The sequence below is a fragment of the Calypte anna genome, chromosome 5A, assembly GCF_003957555.1.
Source record: "Calypte anna isolate BGI_N300 chromosome 5A, bCalAnn1_v1.p, whole genome shotgun sequence".
Lineage (NCBI taxonomy): Eukaryota > Metazoa > Chordata > Aves > Apodiformes > Trochilidae > Calypte > Calypte anna.
Genome location: NC_044251.1, coordinates 41,599,084 through 41,616,267, shown reverse-complemented (window position 1 = coordinate 41,616,267; position 17,184 = coordinate 41,599,084). Strand labels below are relative to the sequence as shown.

At 50.3% G+C, this 17,184-nt stretch overlaps 1 protein-coding gene across 3 annotated transcripts; it reads right to left on the bottom strand.

Annotated features, from left to right (window-relative positions):
- Positions 1 to 120: 120 nt before the first annotated feature.
- CDKL1 (cyclin dependent kinase like 1) lies at positions 121 to 16,742 on the bottom strand. Of its 3 annotated transcripts, none has more exons than XM_008502184.2 (9): positions 16,487 to 16,742; positions 11,736 to 11,857; positions 9,591 to 9,663; positions 6,750 to 6,840; positions 5,013 to 5,213; positions 3,194 to 3,276; positions 2,636 to 2,692; positions 1,848 to 2,003; positions 121 to 1,447 (listed from the first exon to the last, which is right to left on the bottom strand). In XM_008502184.2, exons 1-9 carry the CDS (start codon positions 16,652 to 16,654, stop codon positions 1,340 to 1,342), a joined length of 1,059 nt encoding a protein of 352 aa, XP_008500406.1. In that variant the 5' UTR covers positions 16,655 to 16,742; the 3' UTR covers positions 121 to 1,339. The 3 variants fall into 3 exon arrangements, with proteins under 3 accessions (XP_008500406.1, XP_030307836.1, XP_030307837.1); XM_030451976.1 differs by having other exon boundaries at positions 1,035 to 1,447; positions 3,221 to 3,276; XM_030451977.1 differs by lacking the exon at positions 3,194 to 3,276 and having other exon boundaries at positions 1,035 to 1,447; positions 2,636 to 2,646.
- Between the last annotated feature and the right edge of the window lie 442 nt (positions 16,743 to 17,184).

Here is a 17,184-nt window from a genome sequence, read left to right as displayed (position 1 = left end):
GTTGTAGAAAACAGAGCAGTGCTGGGAAAAGAAAGTATTTTTGTCCTGGTTTTCAAGTAGGAAGGATGTTCCTTGTCCAGTAGTAAGATTTTTACACAGTAAAACACATCTAGTAAATTGGGAAAACAAGCTAAATTTCTTTTATTCAAAATCGACACAATATTACATTGTGAGATTACAGAAAGCTCAAAAATCATTCTGTTACTTACACTTAGGTAGGATTTCTGCCCGTGTCTGGTCAACGTTATAAATTATATTCATGAATTATTTTTTATGAAAATTTTTGTAACACTGCAGGCAGGGGACTTCACTACTGACAGAGCAAGTAAAAACAACCTCATACTGCAAGAAAAAGGCACAAGAAACCCTGAAAAGACTAAAGAAGCAACAGATTTCATTGGTTTTTTGTTCTCCAAGTGACAATGCCTGTGGAGCTGTCTGTTGTATCCAAGTCATTAGCAGTACTTTCCATAATTTGTGATCTATAAATGCAGTGCCTAGGGCAGAAGTATCTTTAAAGCAGGTTTCTAACTACCTGGAGCAGCTGGGTTGCCTCTCCTCAGGCTTGGCTCCACAAACACACAAATCTGTCTTCTACTCACATCACTGATGTGTTTTCTGCTCCTCCTGGGATCAGGGACTCAGCCCCAGCCTGAAGCTGTTTGACACTGTGGGACTCTGGTTTGTTTGGCAAGGCTGCAGCTCTTCTGCCAGGTCTGAAACATGGGGCATAGATCATAGAATCCCAGAATCCCAAACTGGTTTGGGTTGGGAGGGACCTTAAAGCTCCTCCATTGCCACCCCCTGCCATGGTCAGGGACACCTCCCACCAGCCCAGGTTGCTCCAAGCCCCATCCAACCTGGGCTGAGACACTGCCAGGGATGGGGCAGCCACAGCTTCTCTGGGAAACCTGGGACCTCAGCACCCTCACACCAAACTAGTTCTTCCTCACATCTCAATCTCCCCTCTTCCAGCTTAAAACTATTCCCCTTGTCCTGTCACTCCGTGCCCTTGTCCCCAGTCCCTCCCCAGCAAGAGTTTTTAAATTAATTCTGTAAACACTGGGTTGCAGGAATCCTGACCCAGTTCACAATTCTGACCCAGTATAACCACATAAAGCAAAAAAAAAAAAGTATTTTCTACACAGAACACGGACTAACGTGACCCTGGAGTTCCCTGTGCATCATTTTCCTCCCATGAGTGACCCCAACACCTTACTTCGCATTTGGATATGTCATAAAATGGATGAACTTAAGTTTTCCACCACACATCCTCCTCTTCTAAGTTCTGAATGACTCAGAACGTTGAACTGGGTATAGGTTTTAATCGTCCATCTGGTTAGATGTTGGGGAAATGGTAGTTTGATTTCCTTGGCTTGCAGCAGCACTTCTTGCTGTCCAAAGCTGGCAGAAGGTTGCTGCTGGTGAGCTGAGGCAGGTGCTGGAACTGAAGCAAAAGTGACAGGGTGTGTATTTGAAATGAGACCCAAGAGGGCATTTCATTTTTCAAATAGAAACTAAATCTGTTCATAGAGTAACCCTGGACTTGTCAAAGTAGGAGTGGTGAATCTGGTGTTCTAGGGTTAATATGCAACCACTACACCTTGTTTAAGGTTGTTCCAGTCATCCAGGACAAGAAGGCAGAAACAGCTTCTGTGCTGCTTCTCCCCAGTGACTCTGGCAGGCAGAGTTCAGGTGGTACTGGGTTACTCTTTACCCAGGAGTTTCATTTTCTCCTCAGGAGGTCCAATGCTCTCACCCTGCCAGCATGATCCCACCTCCTGGGAGCTGAGCAGAGGGAACCACTCCCTCCCCAGACACACAAAACACTACTATGAAAATGTTACCCCTGGCAGGTGCTTCCCAGTCAGCCTGGCTGGTTTCTGAGCTGTTTTTCCCTGTTCTTTCCCCAGATCTGCTGCCTTTCTCCTGCTGTCAAAATAGGGATGCTGCAGCAGCTGCTCACACGTCTGCCTCTCTGCAGGGTCCATATGAAGGCAGCCCTTGGAAAAGATGGAAGTAAAAAGGAGAATGTACAAAACACTCATTAAACAGCTATGCACAATTCCACCTCCTCCCTACAACCAACCAGTGCTCACACAGACTCAGGTGTTCATCTTTTGAGGGTTTTAAAATGAATTGTAAGCATCTGCCTCTTTAGTCAGCTGGAAGGTGTTGAAGCAGCTCCCACCAAACAACTGCCACAGTTCAGTGACAGAAACTGCAGCTGGAGGGGCAGTTACCATTGTAAGGTGTAGCAAACCCAGGCAACCCCACAGCTTCCATCTGAACACCTTTTTAAAACAAGGGGATCCACCAGGCACTAGCTGCCTTGTTCCAGTGTTCAGCACAGCCAGAGCCAGCCACAGCTGCACCTTCTTCATGTCTCCATCCTCACAGTTTCCATTCACTGCCTCTTGATAAGGGAATAAAATCTTTTTCACCTCCACGGTAAAGAGGAGTGGATTAGAGAGAACTGGATTTAAAATTCTCTCCAAATTGCCTCCAGCTCTTATTTTCAATTAATCTGATAATTCAGTAGCCAACTCTCAAACCATTAACCAGCTGATAAGCAACCCAGCTGCATTTGCTCAGTCTCAGTGCAGAGCTCCTCCACCACCTGCAGTTTCCTTACCTTCATGAGAGCTAGAGCAGAGTATGAAATATTAGGGAATTTCATTTCTAATGGCTCCTAGAGGAGACAAAAACAAACAGTGAGTGCACTCATATTAGCAAACTTTTCAGTCATCAGAGCAGAGAGAACCAGCTCTCCATAGCAACAAGGCCTGTGCCTCACAAAATGCATCTGTCACTTGATGGGTTTAGAGGGGAGCTGCCTGGCACTACTGTGCCATCCCAAGGGAGAAGAAGGAGCAGAGATTACCCACTGGTTTGACTGTTGTTATGTTACAATGTCATCAGAGGGGCTCATCCACCTCTGAATAATATTCCAGCACACATGGGCAAAGTAGAGGGCAAAGTTTTTTGATAGGGGAAAAAATGCTGCATGGCAAAGGACTGGGCAAGCTGAGGGAGGGAGGGTTTTCCAGCTCTAATTCCAAAGCAGACAGCACGTGTATATTCTGGGCAGAAAGAAGCAGGATCATTTCTCTGTCCTTGTGTCCTTAGCCCTGCAGATAGATTGCTGCTTAGTGCTAGGCTCAGGGGAAGTACATCTGGAGGGAGCTCTTACCATGCTCTCTGGGTCTGGAATTCTTACCCCACTGAAGAACTGGTTGGTGCTGAACACTTGCTGGTGCCTGGGAATAAGATCCCCTTTCACCAAGCATGAAAAAACAAACAAACAAACAATAAAGTTGGATTAATTTGTTGGGTTTATAGTGCCTGCACTGAACAAGCTTAGATCCTCTAAGAAGGCTGACACCTGAAGAGATGGGGTGCCACCAAGTGAGCTGATTAGAAGGTCTTTTGTGGAAATTCCTGTCCACCTAAGGACATCAGTGATCCCACAGCCATGTGCCTGTGCTGAAGGACAGGCAGGGCCACAAAGCTCCAGCTGCCCACAGCCACAACTGCCCAGGCCCTTATGCTGTAAAACACCTCAAAGAAATTCCACCGGTGGGTGCAGTTTTTGGAGCAGGAGTACTCAGTGTCTGTGCATCTTCCAGGCTCCGAGTGCTGTGCAGCACAGAAAACTGAAAGTGGCCACTAAATTGGCTTTTATAATCTGTGACTACTGAAGTGGGGGGGCTGTAAAGTACATATTTCAATATATGATCATAGAATGGCTGAGGTTGGGAAGGAGCTGAGAGCTCATCTGCTCCAAGCTCCTGCCATGCCCAGGGACACCTCTCATCCAGCCCAGGTTGCTCCAAGCCTCATCCAACCTGGCCTTGAACACCTCCAGGGAGGGGGCAGCCACAGCTTCTCTGGGCAATCTGTTCCAGAGTCTCAGCACCCTCCTGCTGAAGAACTTCTTCCTCAGCTCCAGCCTGAACCTCTTCTCCTGCAGTTGAAACCCATTTCCCCTTTTCCTATCCCTGGACACTGAGGAAAAGTCCCTCTGCAGCCTTCCTGGAGGTTCCCTTCAGGTACTGGAAGGCAGCTCTAAGGTCCCCCTGGAGTCTTCTCTTCTCCAGGCTGAACAATCCCAGCTCCTCAGCCTCTCCTCCTGCCAGAGCTGCTCCAGCCCCTGGATCAGCTTTGTGGCCTTCTCTGGAGTTCCGTCTCCTAGCACCATAGCTAGAGGGTGCTGTGCAAACACCTACAGGATCTGCAATCCCAGCCATGCCACAGCACTGAGCTCCAGCCAGGGATCTTTCCTGATGTGTTGAGCAAGATCAGATGGGCAGCTCAGCCCCCTGCTTACATCAGAACCCAGGAGCCAGTCCTGGGCTCTGGTGAGAACCTGGCAGGAGCCACTGTTTGTTTTGGAGGTGGCAGCTTGGGCACACTCAGTTGGCATGGGCACTGCTGGAGTGCTCAGCTCCAGGCAGGGCCAAGCAAGGGCTCTGCTGGCCTCCTGCCACACTAATGCTGTGTTTCATCATCTCCAAAAGGCAAAGGGCTCCCAGGAGGGAGCCTGACTGCACAAACAGTCGTGTCTTCTATGACTTGCAGGAAGGGGACAGACTAACCACAAGTGTTCCATCTTCATTAAACTTTAACTCATATCAGGAGAAATTCTTTTTTTTTTTTTTTCTGTATGTTGTACAGAAGAGAGTTGAAATGCAGCACCAGGAGGAACATGCTGTAGCTTTTCCCCAACCCAGCTTCATGGCCCTTTTTTTAAGCTTTGAGCAGCTCAGAGCAAGGAGAATCTTAAAATGCCCCTCTGCTACGAGGCTGAGGAGCTGGGATTGTTCCACCTGAAGAAAAGACTCCAGGGGGACCTTAGAGCTGTGTTCCAGTCCCTGAAGGGAACCTCCAGGAAGGCTGCAGAGGGACTTTTCCTCAGTGTCTAGGGATAGGAGAAGGGGAAATGGATTCATGAGTCCTGCCAGAGGCATCAGGGAGAGCAGGGCTGTGACTGCTGCAGAGAGGACACTTACCCAGGGTTCTCCGGATGAGGTAGAGCTGGTCAACATCAGACTTGCCAGGCCAGAGGGGGACCCCGGAGAGCAGCTCTGCAAAGACACAGCCTATGGCCCAGACATCCACGGGGGGGCCGTACTGAGTGTCCCCCACCAGCAGCTCCGGAGAGCGGTACCACCTGGTGGCCACGTAGTCTGTGTAGTAGTCACTGGGACCAGCTGGGTGAGGGGTGAGGAAGGAGAGAAACAAAGAGGAAGGTGGGATCAGAACGATGGAGATGAGCCAGTTGTTAGTGATGTAAGGGTTAATATGAAATGCCTGACACTGGTTGTCTAGTCGGATATTCTATTGACCTGACAGATGCTAACACAGAATGCTTGTTTAATAGAAGCTAAGAAATTGTTTAGGTACCCATCACCTTACGAGGGAAATCTATGTGCTAAACTGATAACTACAGCAACCTTGAGATAAGAAACAGAACACGTTGTCGGCTTGGCTGGAGGCTGAAGAAATGTGCATCCCTGGAGAAGAAGTGAGAAGTTTACCCAGAGGAAAACCTTTGCTGCATCTCTACTTCATCCCCAAGACCACCACCAGGAGACACCAGGCAAGCCCAGGAGGGAGGAGATTATGAAAATGACCTCTTGGGGTAATTTAAATACGAAGCGGGAGTAGGTGGTGCATTTGTATCGGCGTGTTGCGAAATGCAATGAATATGTAAAATTCAGTGTATACAACAAAAGCCCAACTGGGAGGTTGGTGCGCAGGGATTCGGGAGGGATTATTCCCTCCTGTGCCCAGCGATGAATAAATATTCCCCTCTCTAGAACTTTCCAAGTCGTAGAATCCTTTTCCACAAGTCATTACACATCTTGGGGCACCTCCTGGGCCCAGGGGAAGAGGATGAGTGAGTCACTGGCCACTAGCAGAACCCAGCTTCAGAAAGCCTGAAGATTTGGCAAAAATCACGACCAGATTTTTGTCAGAGTGAAACCCTGCAGAACTCCACAGCAAGGGCCCTGCACCAGCCAGTGGGCAGTTCTCAAAGCTCATGTGGTTTGTTTGAACAAGACCTAAAAAAATCACCAGATTAGGGGGTTTATTGCGATGGAAAATGTGATGCCATTGTTTGCAGAGACAGTGCCTTCTGCTCCTCCTGCCAGGGAACTCCAGCTGTGTCTCCAGCATTGCACAAGTGGCACAGGGCAGCTCCCAGATGCCCAAGGCTGGCTCCCACCTCCCAGCACCAGCAGGGAGCTCAGCTGGAGTGTGTTTCCAGAGGCATCCCAGTGGCTGGGCTGGCTCCCTTTAAGCTGGTTTGGAGACCTCTACCCAGCCTTTGGCAGAGTTTCTCTCTGAACACAAAGCAGGCTTTACACAGGGTGATTTACAAGTGCATCAGACAAAGGTAAGTCAGTCTGTTGAAAAGTCTGATCCTATGATGAGGGGAAATGGTTTTAAATTAGAGAAAAATAGATTTAGATTGGATGTGAGGAACAAGTTGTGTCCATTGAGGGCAGTGGCACAATGGCACAGGGTGCCCAGGGAGGGGGTTGAGGTCTCATCCCTGGAGATATTCAAGGTGAGGCTTGAGGAGGCTCTGAGCAACCTGATCTAGGTGAGGGTGTCCCTGATACTGCAGGGGGGTTGGGACCTGCAGAGGGCCCTGACAACCCAAAGTATTCTCTGATTCCATGACTTTACTGGAGCATTCAGGCGTTAGCAGTACATGTAAGTAGCAAACTGACACTCACTCAGTATGCGAGCAAATCCAAAGTCACAAAGTTTGATGACTGAGTGCTTTGTTATCAGGATGTTTTCTGGCTTTACATCTCGGTGGATGCACTGTAAGCAGAAAAAAAAAAGGTTAAAACCAAATATTTAACCTGGCCATCAGATAAAGAACCTCCTAATTAACAAAATCACAGAATCCCAGACTGATTTTGGTTTGGAAGGGACCTTAAAGCTCCTCCATTGCCACCCCCTGCCATGGTCAGGGACACCTCCCACCAGCCCAGGTTGCTCCAAGCCCCATCCAACCTGGGCTGAGACACTGCCAGGGATGGGGCAGCCACAGCTTCTCTGGGAAACCTGGCACAGGGGCTCACACCCTTGGCTATGTACCCCTTACTTGTCACCCCATGAATGTTAACCAGGCAATGATTCCCAATTAAAAGATCTCTTAGCAGCAGTTAAAACCATGTGCTGCTGGGCAGGACAATTACCCTGCCCATACCCCACCTTCAGGATCAGACACTGGGGGGCTCCCAGCTTCAGCTGCACTGGCTGGGAATCTGTTATCCAGAGGAGCACAGCAAGGATGGTTGGTAATCTGCCTCTGCAAACCCAACTTACTGGATAGAGCTATGTGTAACACTCCTAGTGAGGGGCTTAGTTTTGTGAGTATTTGGGGAGATCTTCATGAGAGGTGGGGAGATCCTCTGGGAGCAGTTATCATGGAATCCCAGACTGCCAGGTGGGAAGGGCCCATCTGCTCCAACCCTTCTCATCTTCTTGTTTCTCTGAGATGTCTCAGCACCCCCTGGAGCTGAGACTTCCAACTTTCCAGAGTGGGGGAATCCACCCCTTCCCCTGGGAGACCATTCCAAGCTCTGACTGTCCTCATGGGGAAACATTTTCCTCTGGTGTCCAATGGGAATCTGCCCAGGAGCAACTTGTGCCCATTGCCCCTTGTCTTGTCCATGGGACTCCTTGTCCATAGGGAGTCTCCAGCTGCTCTGGACCCCCCTTGAAGTCCTGGATCATGGGCAGGAGGTCTCCCCTCAGCCTTCCCTTCTCCAGGCTGCACAGACTCATTTTTCTCAGCCTCAGTGCTTGGACCAAGGTCCAAGTTCCATTTACTGAAATCTAGTGGAAGAGCAAATGGTTTTGCTGGCAGAGCTCACAGATGAGATGAAGGCTGTGGTTTGGATGAGGGACTTCACCTGTCCTTGGAGGTGCCAGAACCTGGTATTCTTCTGCTCAGCAGAGGCAAGACAGATCCAGGTTGCTGTGTCCAGCCTGGGGATCCTCAGCAGAAGGAAGAGGGGGGAATATGGGAGTGACTCCAGTGAAGGGCCACTGAAATGATGAAGGGATTGGGGTATCCAGCATTCAAAGAGAGGATGAGGAAAGTGGGACCATCATTCAGCCTGGAGAAGAGAATATCTCAGGGAAGATCTTCTAAATATGATGAAATACCTGATGGGAAGAAGTAACAGAGACCAAGCCAGCCTTTCCTCAGTGGTGTCCAGTGAGAGGATGAGAGGCAATGGGCACAAATTGAACACAGAGGAAATTCCATCTAAAGTTAAGCAATAATTTCTTTTTTTTTTACTGTGAGGGTAGCTAAGCACCCAAGCAGGTTGCCAGAGAGTCTGTGGGGCCTCCATCCTTGGAGATATTAAAGTCCTGACTAGAAAAGTTTCTGAGCAGCCTGCTCTGACTCAGCTGAGTGGGAGGGCTGTTTACAGGATCTCCAGAGGTCCCTTCCAACATCAACAATTCTGTGATTCCTGGGAGGTGATCTTGCATGCTGAATGTTCACAATTTAATTAGGGCTTGGCACAGAGTTTCTGCTGATCAAGCTAGCAGAGACCTTCATTTCCTCTGCCTATGAGTGGAAGGTGTGCTCTCCTGAGATCAGATTTGAGCTCATGTTGCCCCTTGCCTGCCATCACTGGAGACATCTTGGACTTCTCCTGGTTAAGCTGGTGGGGAATTATTGTGTCTCCTCCTGAGGACTGAAATACTGCTTGTTAAACCAGTGTCATGGAGTTCCAAAAAGGGCAGCTGCATAAAACCTCATTACCTGTGGTCTACAGGAGGTCAGACTGCACTATCTCATTGTTCCCCCTGCTTTAAAACTCCACTAAATCTTTCAGACTGAGTGGGAGAACACAAAAAAGAAGCAAAACAACAAATCTTGGAAGCAGGACAGACCAATGGCCAAGTTCCTGTGGCTCATCTGGACATAATTCTCCCAGCAAAGACAAAACACCCATTCCAGAGCAATCTCCAACTCCTAAATCTCCAACACTGGCAGATAAACAAAACCAAAGACAATGACAGCTGAGTTTGCCCTAAAAACCTCTCTAAAAGGCTTCTTTCTTTCCCTGCTCCTTAAAGCATCCCCACTGCTTTCTACAAAGTATTTACCATGCATACAACTCACACCTCCCTCCACAGAGCAGGGAGGGGGGTGTAAAACTGATTTACTGCTTCTCATTTTTGATACTTTTCAACTGGTGTCCTGATTCAACAGTTCAGGTCTCAGCTGATGAGATGTTGAGCCAGTTTTCTAAACACCAGCTGCAACGTGTGGCACAAGGAACACCCCAGGATATATTCCTGTTCAGCCTGGAAGTCATCCCTTCACCCTGGAAGGTCATCCCTTGCCAGCAAACCCAAGGGACCTGTGTGGCAGTGATGCAGCTGTTGTGGGTGTGCACTGATATTTCAGATATATGTGTCCTGTTCAGGAGATTTCATCTGGCTGCTTCCCATGAAAGCTCTGTGATCAGGAAAATGGCAACAGAACCTCCATCTTCTCCAAAGCCATGGCCTCAACCCTCAGGGCTGCTTAGGGAACTTACATTGTGTTTATGGCAGAAGTTCACAGCTTGGAGGGTCTGCCAGGTTATGCTCTTCACTAGATACTCTGGCACCCTGTTTTAAAAAAGCACATTTTTATTTTGGCCATTCAATCCAACTTCACTATTACAGGAAAAAGGAAGAGGAGGCTTTTGAGTGCTAACATTGCACAGGGATCTCTGAGAAAAACCATCAGGGACCAAGTCAGAAAACTCAGAGAATAAACACTCGATGCATTTTCTTGCTAGAAATAAGTTATAAAAAATACGTAATAACTCTCAGTTCATTGATCTTTCACTGCAGGGAACCAGCAGCCCTGGGCTGCTGCTGGGGGAGGCTCTTTGTACCTCTTCCCATGTCTCAGAGCTGAAGCTGAGCTCTGCCTGCACCTCCCTGCAGAAGCAATGCTCCCCTGCGAACTCACCCTCCAGGGGAACATCAACACCACTTCCAAATCCAGTCAGAGCCATGAGATACAAGGATTTATGGCAGCTAAGGGGGTGCCAGGGGGTCTGGTACCACTCAGTCACAGCCAGCAAGAGGCCACTGGTGACCACACATCAGTGTCTGCAAGTCTGTGTCAGACCCTGCCTCCTGGCTGTGCTTAACATCCACAACTCCCAGCAATCCTCCTGGAATGCCTTAACATCCACAACTCCCAGCAATCCTCCTGGAATGCCAGTAGGCACTTCTGCCTCTGCAAAAGCTCTGGGAAAGAAAGCATCTCTGTTAAAGATTCAGCCTCTTCTCCTCTCTGTCAGTTACTGTGCAACAGTTCTGAAACTTCCTTGCCTGTCTGTAATGGACTTCAACAACCCCAGGAAAGGCAGAGGTGACAATTTTGGCACTTTCAAGCTCAAATCCAATTTTGTTTCATATGCTTAATGCTGAAAAGCTTCTGATTCATCATAAATAAAAAAAACCCCAACACATAAAAGTAAAATAAAAATATGGGGTGAGTCTGGCTGTTATTCAAGGCACCCTCTGCTGTCAGCACTGAAGGTCTTGTGCTGACACTGCTGTTTCAGTTTCCTTGCAGAGACATCCTAAAATGATGTGAACATCCCAGAGGACCTGGGGATGAAGTTGGTCAAATGACCTGGAAAGATGGTGCAGAGGGGATTGTGCCCACCCATCTGAATCCTGCCCACAAGAGACTTGCCCAGCTGCCACAGCAGAGGTCAAAAGCACAGCATGCAGCCAGGCATTACATGTTTGTTCACACTGGAGTTGTTCTGATGAATAGAAAGCAAATGTGAAGTATTTTATCCAAAGAGGGTTATCCATCATCTCTTCAGGTTCCAGGTGAACAGGTTCAGACTGGGCTGAGTGCTGCTCACCAGCTCACCATCTGCCCTCAGCACCTCCATCCTCCTGGAGCTCCACACCAGGGAGAAAAAGAGTAACAGGTTCTTGTTTACCCAGCCCCCAATTAGTCTGCAGCAGCAAATTCCTTTAGCTCCAGGCCTGTGAAATGATTGATGAACTTCTGCTTAGCATTTCCACAGCACCAAACCACTGTGAACAACTAGGGACAATGCACTCAGTGGGAGTGTTGTTTAGAATGAGTCAAAAGAACAAACCCTGCCCTGGAGAATGCTCCTCCTGCCCCTGGAGCTGACACTCAGTACAGGTACCTGCTGGAAGCAGAGGGGCTCTGACCCAGGAGGTCACTGAAAGCTTTGCAGGGAGGTGCAGGCACAGCTCCTGGTAATTCCCAACACCCACCACCTTCTTCTTGGTGCAGACTGGAAGTCACTGGTCCGGCACACAGCTCATCACCCCAGGATGTATATTTAGGTGCCCAGTGACACCAGCACCCACAGGAGGGGTGGGAAGGAGGCTGCCTGCCCCCAACCCACCTGCCCACCCTCTAACCTCTTGGCAAGGAGACACCAGATCACTAAAGTCACCCAAAGACTCCAGCTCAGCTCCAGTCTCCTGGGTGAGCAGCACTGCTCAGGAGCACTCCCACATTCACACACAATTCTTTGGGATGTCATTGCTAAACCACAGCAACAGAGTCCTGGGCACTGGGCTGGGAAACCTTTCCTGTAATTAATGGAATTCCTCAGAAGATTCTGCAGAGACACAAACAGCCCCTGACTCCTCTGCTCACAGGTCCCAGAGGAAAACAGATCACTCACCCCCGAGGGTGCTTGTCCAGCTCATGGAGAACTGTGTGCTCACAGTATTCAAAGACCAGATGCAGCCTCCTCTTCCTCCTGAACACTTCCAGCAGGTTGACCAGGTTGGGGTGTTTCAGTTGCTGTGACAGACAGGAGACAGACTGGTTAGTTACTGCATGGGGGGATGGAGAAGGCTGGGGAGACAAGGCTTTCACCCACAGGGTCTCAGATGCTTGAGCTGAAACCTTCTGTACAAGGACAGCAGGAGCTGAAGAAGCATCTGTAGCCCCAGCTCAGCCTGTGGTGTGGTTATGTTAGGAAGTGACCACGGGCAACAGGTCAGCCTGGCTTCAGCCAGTGCCTCTTAGAGAAGAGGCTGAGAGATACAGAATTAATTGTGATGCTCACTGCTCACAGGGCAGCACCCTGCATTGTACACATCCAGCCTCTGAGCGCCCAAAGCAGCTCCCCAGGGAGAAGAGTTTGGGAAATCACACAGAGAGAGAGCTTGGTGGGGGAAAACACACATTTAGGAGAAACCAAGCCCCCCTCTGAGAAGTGAGGGAGGAGGCTTGGGACACCTCTCAGGCTTGGTACCATCTCCATGCCCATCATTTCCTTACCCACTTTGCAAAAGCTGGTCAGGGACAGAGCATGGCTTGTCAGAGTGCTGGAAACCCCAGCAGTTAGAGCAATTCCCCCAGGAATTGTCTGCACACCATGTCACCCACCCCCTTCAGCTTATCCCTGTGGAGCAGAGTACCTGCTTGCCAGGCATCCATCAGGCAAAGCCCCCTCTGCCAGTTCAGACTCCACCACAGAAGCCAGAGAGCTGCCAGGACTCTGGTGTGACCCCTGCCCCCACCACTCTGTGACCTGTTACAGGCTGGTTGTACAAAATCAGCCTTCAGGAGGAACAGTCTGTCCTGGCCATCCTCACGTGGAGCTGGGGGCTTCTGGAGGGAAGCTTGGGCCTGGGTGCATGGGGTCTGGCTGAGCTGGGGTGGCTGCAAGGGGACAAGAGCTGTGTGAAGAAGCTCTTCTGCAGGCAAGAAGGGGTTAACCTGGCTGTGTGGGACCTGGAGAGGGTCCCCTGGCACCCTCATGTCATGGAATCATAGAACCATTAAGGTTGGAAAAGACCTCTAAGATCATCAAGTCAAACTATCAACCCAACACCACCATGACAACTTAATGACGTCCTGAAGAACCACATCCCTCCATGGATGGTGACTCCACCACTTCCATGCACAGCCTGTTCCAGTGCCTGACCTCTGTTTCAGTAAGGATTTTTTTCCTAATATCCCATCTGAACCTCCACTGGCCCAACTTGTGGCCCTTTCCTCTCATCTTCCCACCAGTTATGTGGGAGAAGATACCAGCCCCCACCTCTTGCCATGGCATCTCCCTCTCCCTTGCCACCAGCCAGGGCTCTCTGGGGTTCCCTGGGATGCTGTGCAGTGCCACTGTGACCCAGCCATGTCCCTGTCAGGCAGCACAGCATTCCAGAGAGCAAAGTTTCCAAGAGGAGCAGTGCTGGCAGGATGCTGGCAGCACCAGGATGGGCTTCCCCTCCCTGCCCCACGCTTGGGTGCCAAAGCTGCCATCAGCACACAGACCAGATGTCCTGCCAGGGCTTTTCCTCAAGGTTAGAAATGCTCCCATGCTAAGATGACAGGGACTGCTTTCTCTTTTGTGTGACCTCTCAGCTTCACATTTTGTATTTTCCTCCCCTCCTTTGCAGTGTCAGAGCTAAACCTGTGCCAGCCTCCACACCGAGGTCTGGGGAGACAAGAGCCTTCTGGAAACAGCAGGCATCAGGTTTCCACAGCCACGGGTGGGGAGGTTTACATAGAGACAAGCTCTGTTGTCATCCATTTCCAGCCTTTCCTAAGGCTCTGAGATCTCCCAGGGTGCTGGGGCTCTCAGCCCTGCCCTCCCACTGCACCTCCCGTGGCTCCTGGCCATCCTCAGCCCCTTGTCACCAACCTCTTTGCTGTACAGAATGACAATTTATCAGGCCTTGCCTGTTTTACTGATGAAACACAACCTCCCTACACCTCTGACAAATGCTTAGCTTGTTGCCTAAGCCGGAAAACACCTCAACAAACAAACAAACTGTTACTATTTGCAGAGAAAAAGTTGAAAAGATGGTCCAGCAGGTCTGCACTTGTTAAAATCAACACAGGTCCTGTCCTGGATGGCTGCAGCAGGGTCAGCTTTGGACCCACAAGGGTGAGGTGTTTGCTGGCAGCATGACAAGTGACTCCTTGATTATCTTCCCCTTTAGATCTTTAATATAATTTAATTCTTAAGGCACCTGCTGCATTGTTTACTAAAATGACTCAGTGGTGTGTCATGCCTGCTTCAGACAGAACCAAAAATCAGGCTGTTTCTCCCCAAAATCTAACTGAAAAATAACTGGTTTTATTTTTACCTAGTTGATGGCACTTCTAGGAAGACATCCAGGCTTATTTTGGTTCTTTCTGCAGCAGGCAGAGAATGAGGACTTTATATTCCTTTGACAATAATATTAACACCACTTACTTATACACAAGTGCTCAATAAAAGATTATCTGACAGCACAAAAGAGATGTGGGGAAAGGAAATATCAGAAATAACACAATCTGCTGAAATTTAGCACTTAATTGCCAATCTGAAAGTTACTGTGTGCCCAGCAAGCAAATGAAGGTGGTAACTCCATAGGAAGGCCCACTGGACACAAGAAGTGTTCACTGCTGCTACACAAACACCATCAGGCAGTGATGTCTGGGAACAACATCACCCAGAAACCAGACACCAAGTGATTGAAATTGGGGGAAAAAGTTTTAAATACAATGGAACAGCTTTCTCCTTGAGTCTCTGTGAGGTTTTGTTAACTCCCAAACCCTAAATCACTGACTCTCTATTAGAATGGATGGTGTCCATCCTGAGCTGCACAACTCTTGTAAAAAAGAATCCTATTGGAATAAGAACCTATTGGTTCTTATTTTAAAACCTATAATAAGCCAACATGGTGTTAATATCTTTCTTTCATCAGTTTAGTGTCCTGAAGCTATGGCTTTTCTGCCTGGGAAAGAGGAAGCTGGAGCTGTGGTGGAAGTGTATAAAATCATCAGTACCTTGGAGAAAGTGGAAAGGGAATAATTCTCTGCACTGCTTGGAACACAGAGCTGAGGGTGCTCCATGCCATCACCCAGCAGCAAGTTTATAACAAATAAAAAGAAATATATTTTTCACACAACACATTCCTAAAGTCATGGCACTCACTGCCTCAGGGAACCATGGAGACCAAATGAATACACCCATTCTAAAAGAGATGGAAAAAACTCTCAAAGTCTATGGGTGTCTGCTAAGCAGGAAGCAATGGGTACTACTTCTGGCTAGAGAAACTCTGCCCAGAATCTGCGTGAAAAAAAACCCTTCCCCATCCTCTCCCTCTTTCTCCTGGGTTTCTCCTCACTTGGGGGAGCTGAGGTGTGACTGGCTGCACGTTTGGTGTTACCAGGAAAACAAACACAGAGCACGCGACCTATTTCAACGTGAGTTTATGTTCTCACACCAAAGTTAAAAATTGGTCAGCAAGGACAAGGTGCTGCCATGGTTCACAGGTGCCAGTTCTGCAGTCACTTCCATGTGTGACCCCTCTGAGCCCACACAGCCCCAGAACCCAACGCAGGGCTTCATCCACCTGCATCCCAGGCTCCAACAGCAGGGGCTCACAAGGGGCTAAGAAGGAGGTGCAGATTTACACAGCTGGGAGGCAGGGCAGCTGCACACCCCACCTGGTGCTGTCTAGGGTGGCTTTAGGCTCCTGTGCTTTGCTCCAGCAGCCTTTGTGTCTGGGGGCATCTCCTGCTGGGGGAGCCGATTACAGAACTGTAAGGGCAGAGCTGTGCCTGTGTCAGATGCCACTGACTCCATTCTGGGAAAATCCCCCTCTGAAGGGAAGGGTGATGCCTTTGCTGATGCTCCTGTTACCTGCACACAGGTTTGCAGGCTCTTTGCAGGGACTCAGCTCCCTCTGAGCTGTGACAGCCCGGGCTGTGCAGGGTCACCCGAGAGGCGCCCATCCCTGCCCAGATGGCTTGGACTTCCACTGGCATCAGCTTTCTCCCAGAGAAACTGACAGACTTGGGCACTTACCCCACAGACCCCTCACGGACCCTCACCCCCTCTCACCTCACACCACTGCCTCTCCTCGCCTGCCCCCTCACACCACCCCGGCTCGTCTCACACCATCCCGGCTCGTCTCACACCATCCCCTGCTCCTCTCACACCATCCCGGCTCCTCTCACACCATTCCTTCTCCTCACAACATAACCCCTGCTCCTTACACCATCCCTGCTCCTCTCACACCATCCCCTGCTCCTTACACCACCCCCTGCTCCTCTCACACCATCCCCACCTCCTCTTACACCATCCCTGCTCCTCTCTCACCATCCCGGCTCCTCTCTCACCATCCCGGCTCCTCTCACACCATTCCTGCTCCTCTCACACCATCCCCACCTCCTCTCACAACATCCCCTGCTCCTCTCACACCATCCCTGCTCCTCTCACACCATCCCTGCTCCTCTCACACCATCCCCACCTCCTCTCACACCATCCCCACCTCCTCTCACACCATCCCCACCTCCTCTCACACCATCCCACCTCCTCTCACACCATCCCCGGCTCCTCTCACACCATCCCCACCTCCTCTCACACCATCCCCACCTCCTCTCACACCATCCCGGCCCCCCGGGGCCAGGCACCCGCCCACCGCCCACCTTCAACATGCGGATCTCCCGCAGGGCGATCTTCCTGATCACCGGGTCCTCCTCAGACTCCAAAAACTTCTTAATGGCCACGATCTGCCCCGTGTCCTTCTTGCGGCATTTGAAGACGACGCCGTAGGAACCCTCCCCGACTTTCCCCAGCTTCTCGTACCGCTCCATGGCATTGGGAGCTCCGCCGCCGGCTCCGGTACCCCCGGTACCGCCGGTTCCCTCCCTCCGGTGCCTCGTCTCAACTCCGGGGGGCCGGGGCGGGACTCGGGGGCGTTCTCCCCGGCGGGGGCGGCCCTTGCCGGGACGCTGCGGGTAACGCCCTCCCCAGGGCGGTGATGGAGGAACGGCGCCGGGGGACCCCAAAACCAGGCAGGGAGGGTCCCCAGTGAGTGAGGAGGGGATCCCCCATCGACTGTCAGGGTGCCACTTGCACCCCACCCTCCTCCCCCGCAGTCCCATTGTGTTTTTACCTCTCTCCAGAGCTCTGTTTTTCCACCGCAGTCCTCAGGTTTTTACTCCAATATCCCCCCAGGGTTGGGAAGAAGAGGGAATGTCTCCCGAAGAGTGCGCAGTCCTTTCCCCGGCACCCCAGGAACTGCTCCCAGCCAGCGGCCACCATTCCCCCGGGCACTGCTTGAGGACCTGGCACAGACATCCCTGCTCCAGCCTTGCCATGGGGCCTGGGAAACATCATATTC

What these genes read in the sequence shown, in the direction of transcription:
- CDKL1 (XM_008502184.2), bottom strand. Translation starts at nt 16,654, where the DNA reads ATGGAGCGGTACGAGAAGCTGGGGAAAGTCGGGGAGGGTTCCTACGGC. An exon ending in CTGGACAAGCACCCTCGGGG is followed by an intron (nt 9,664 to 11,735) that starts GTGAGTGATCTG and finishes TTTTTAAAACAG; the next exon opens with GGTGCCAGAGTATCTAGTGA. An exon ending in TTCCAGACCCAGAGAGCATG is followed by an intron (nt 2,693 to 3,193) that starts GTAAGAGCTCCC and finishes TGTCTCCTCTAG; the next exon opens with GAGCCATTAGAAATGAAATT.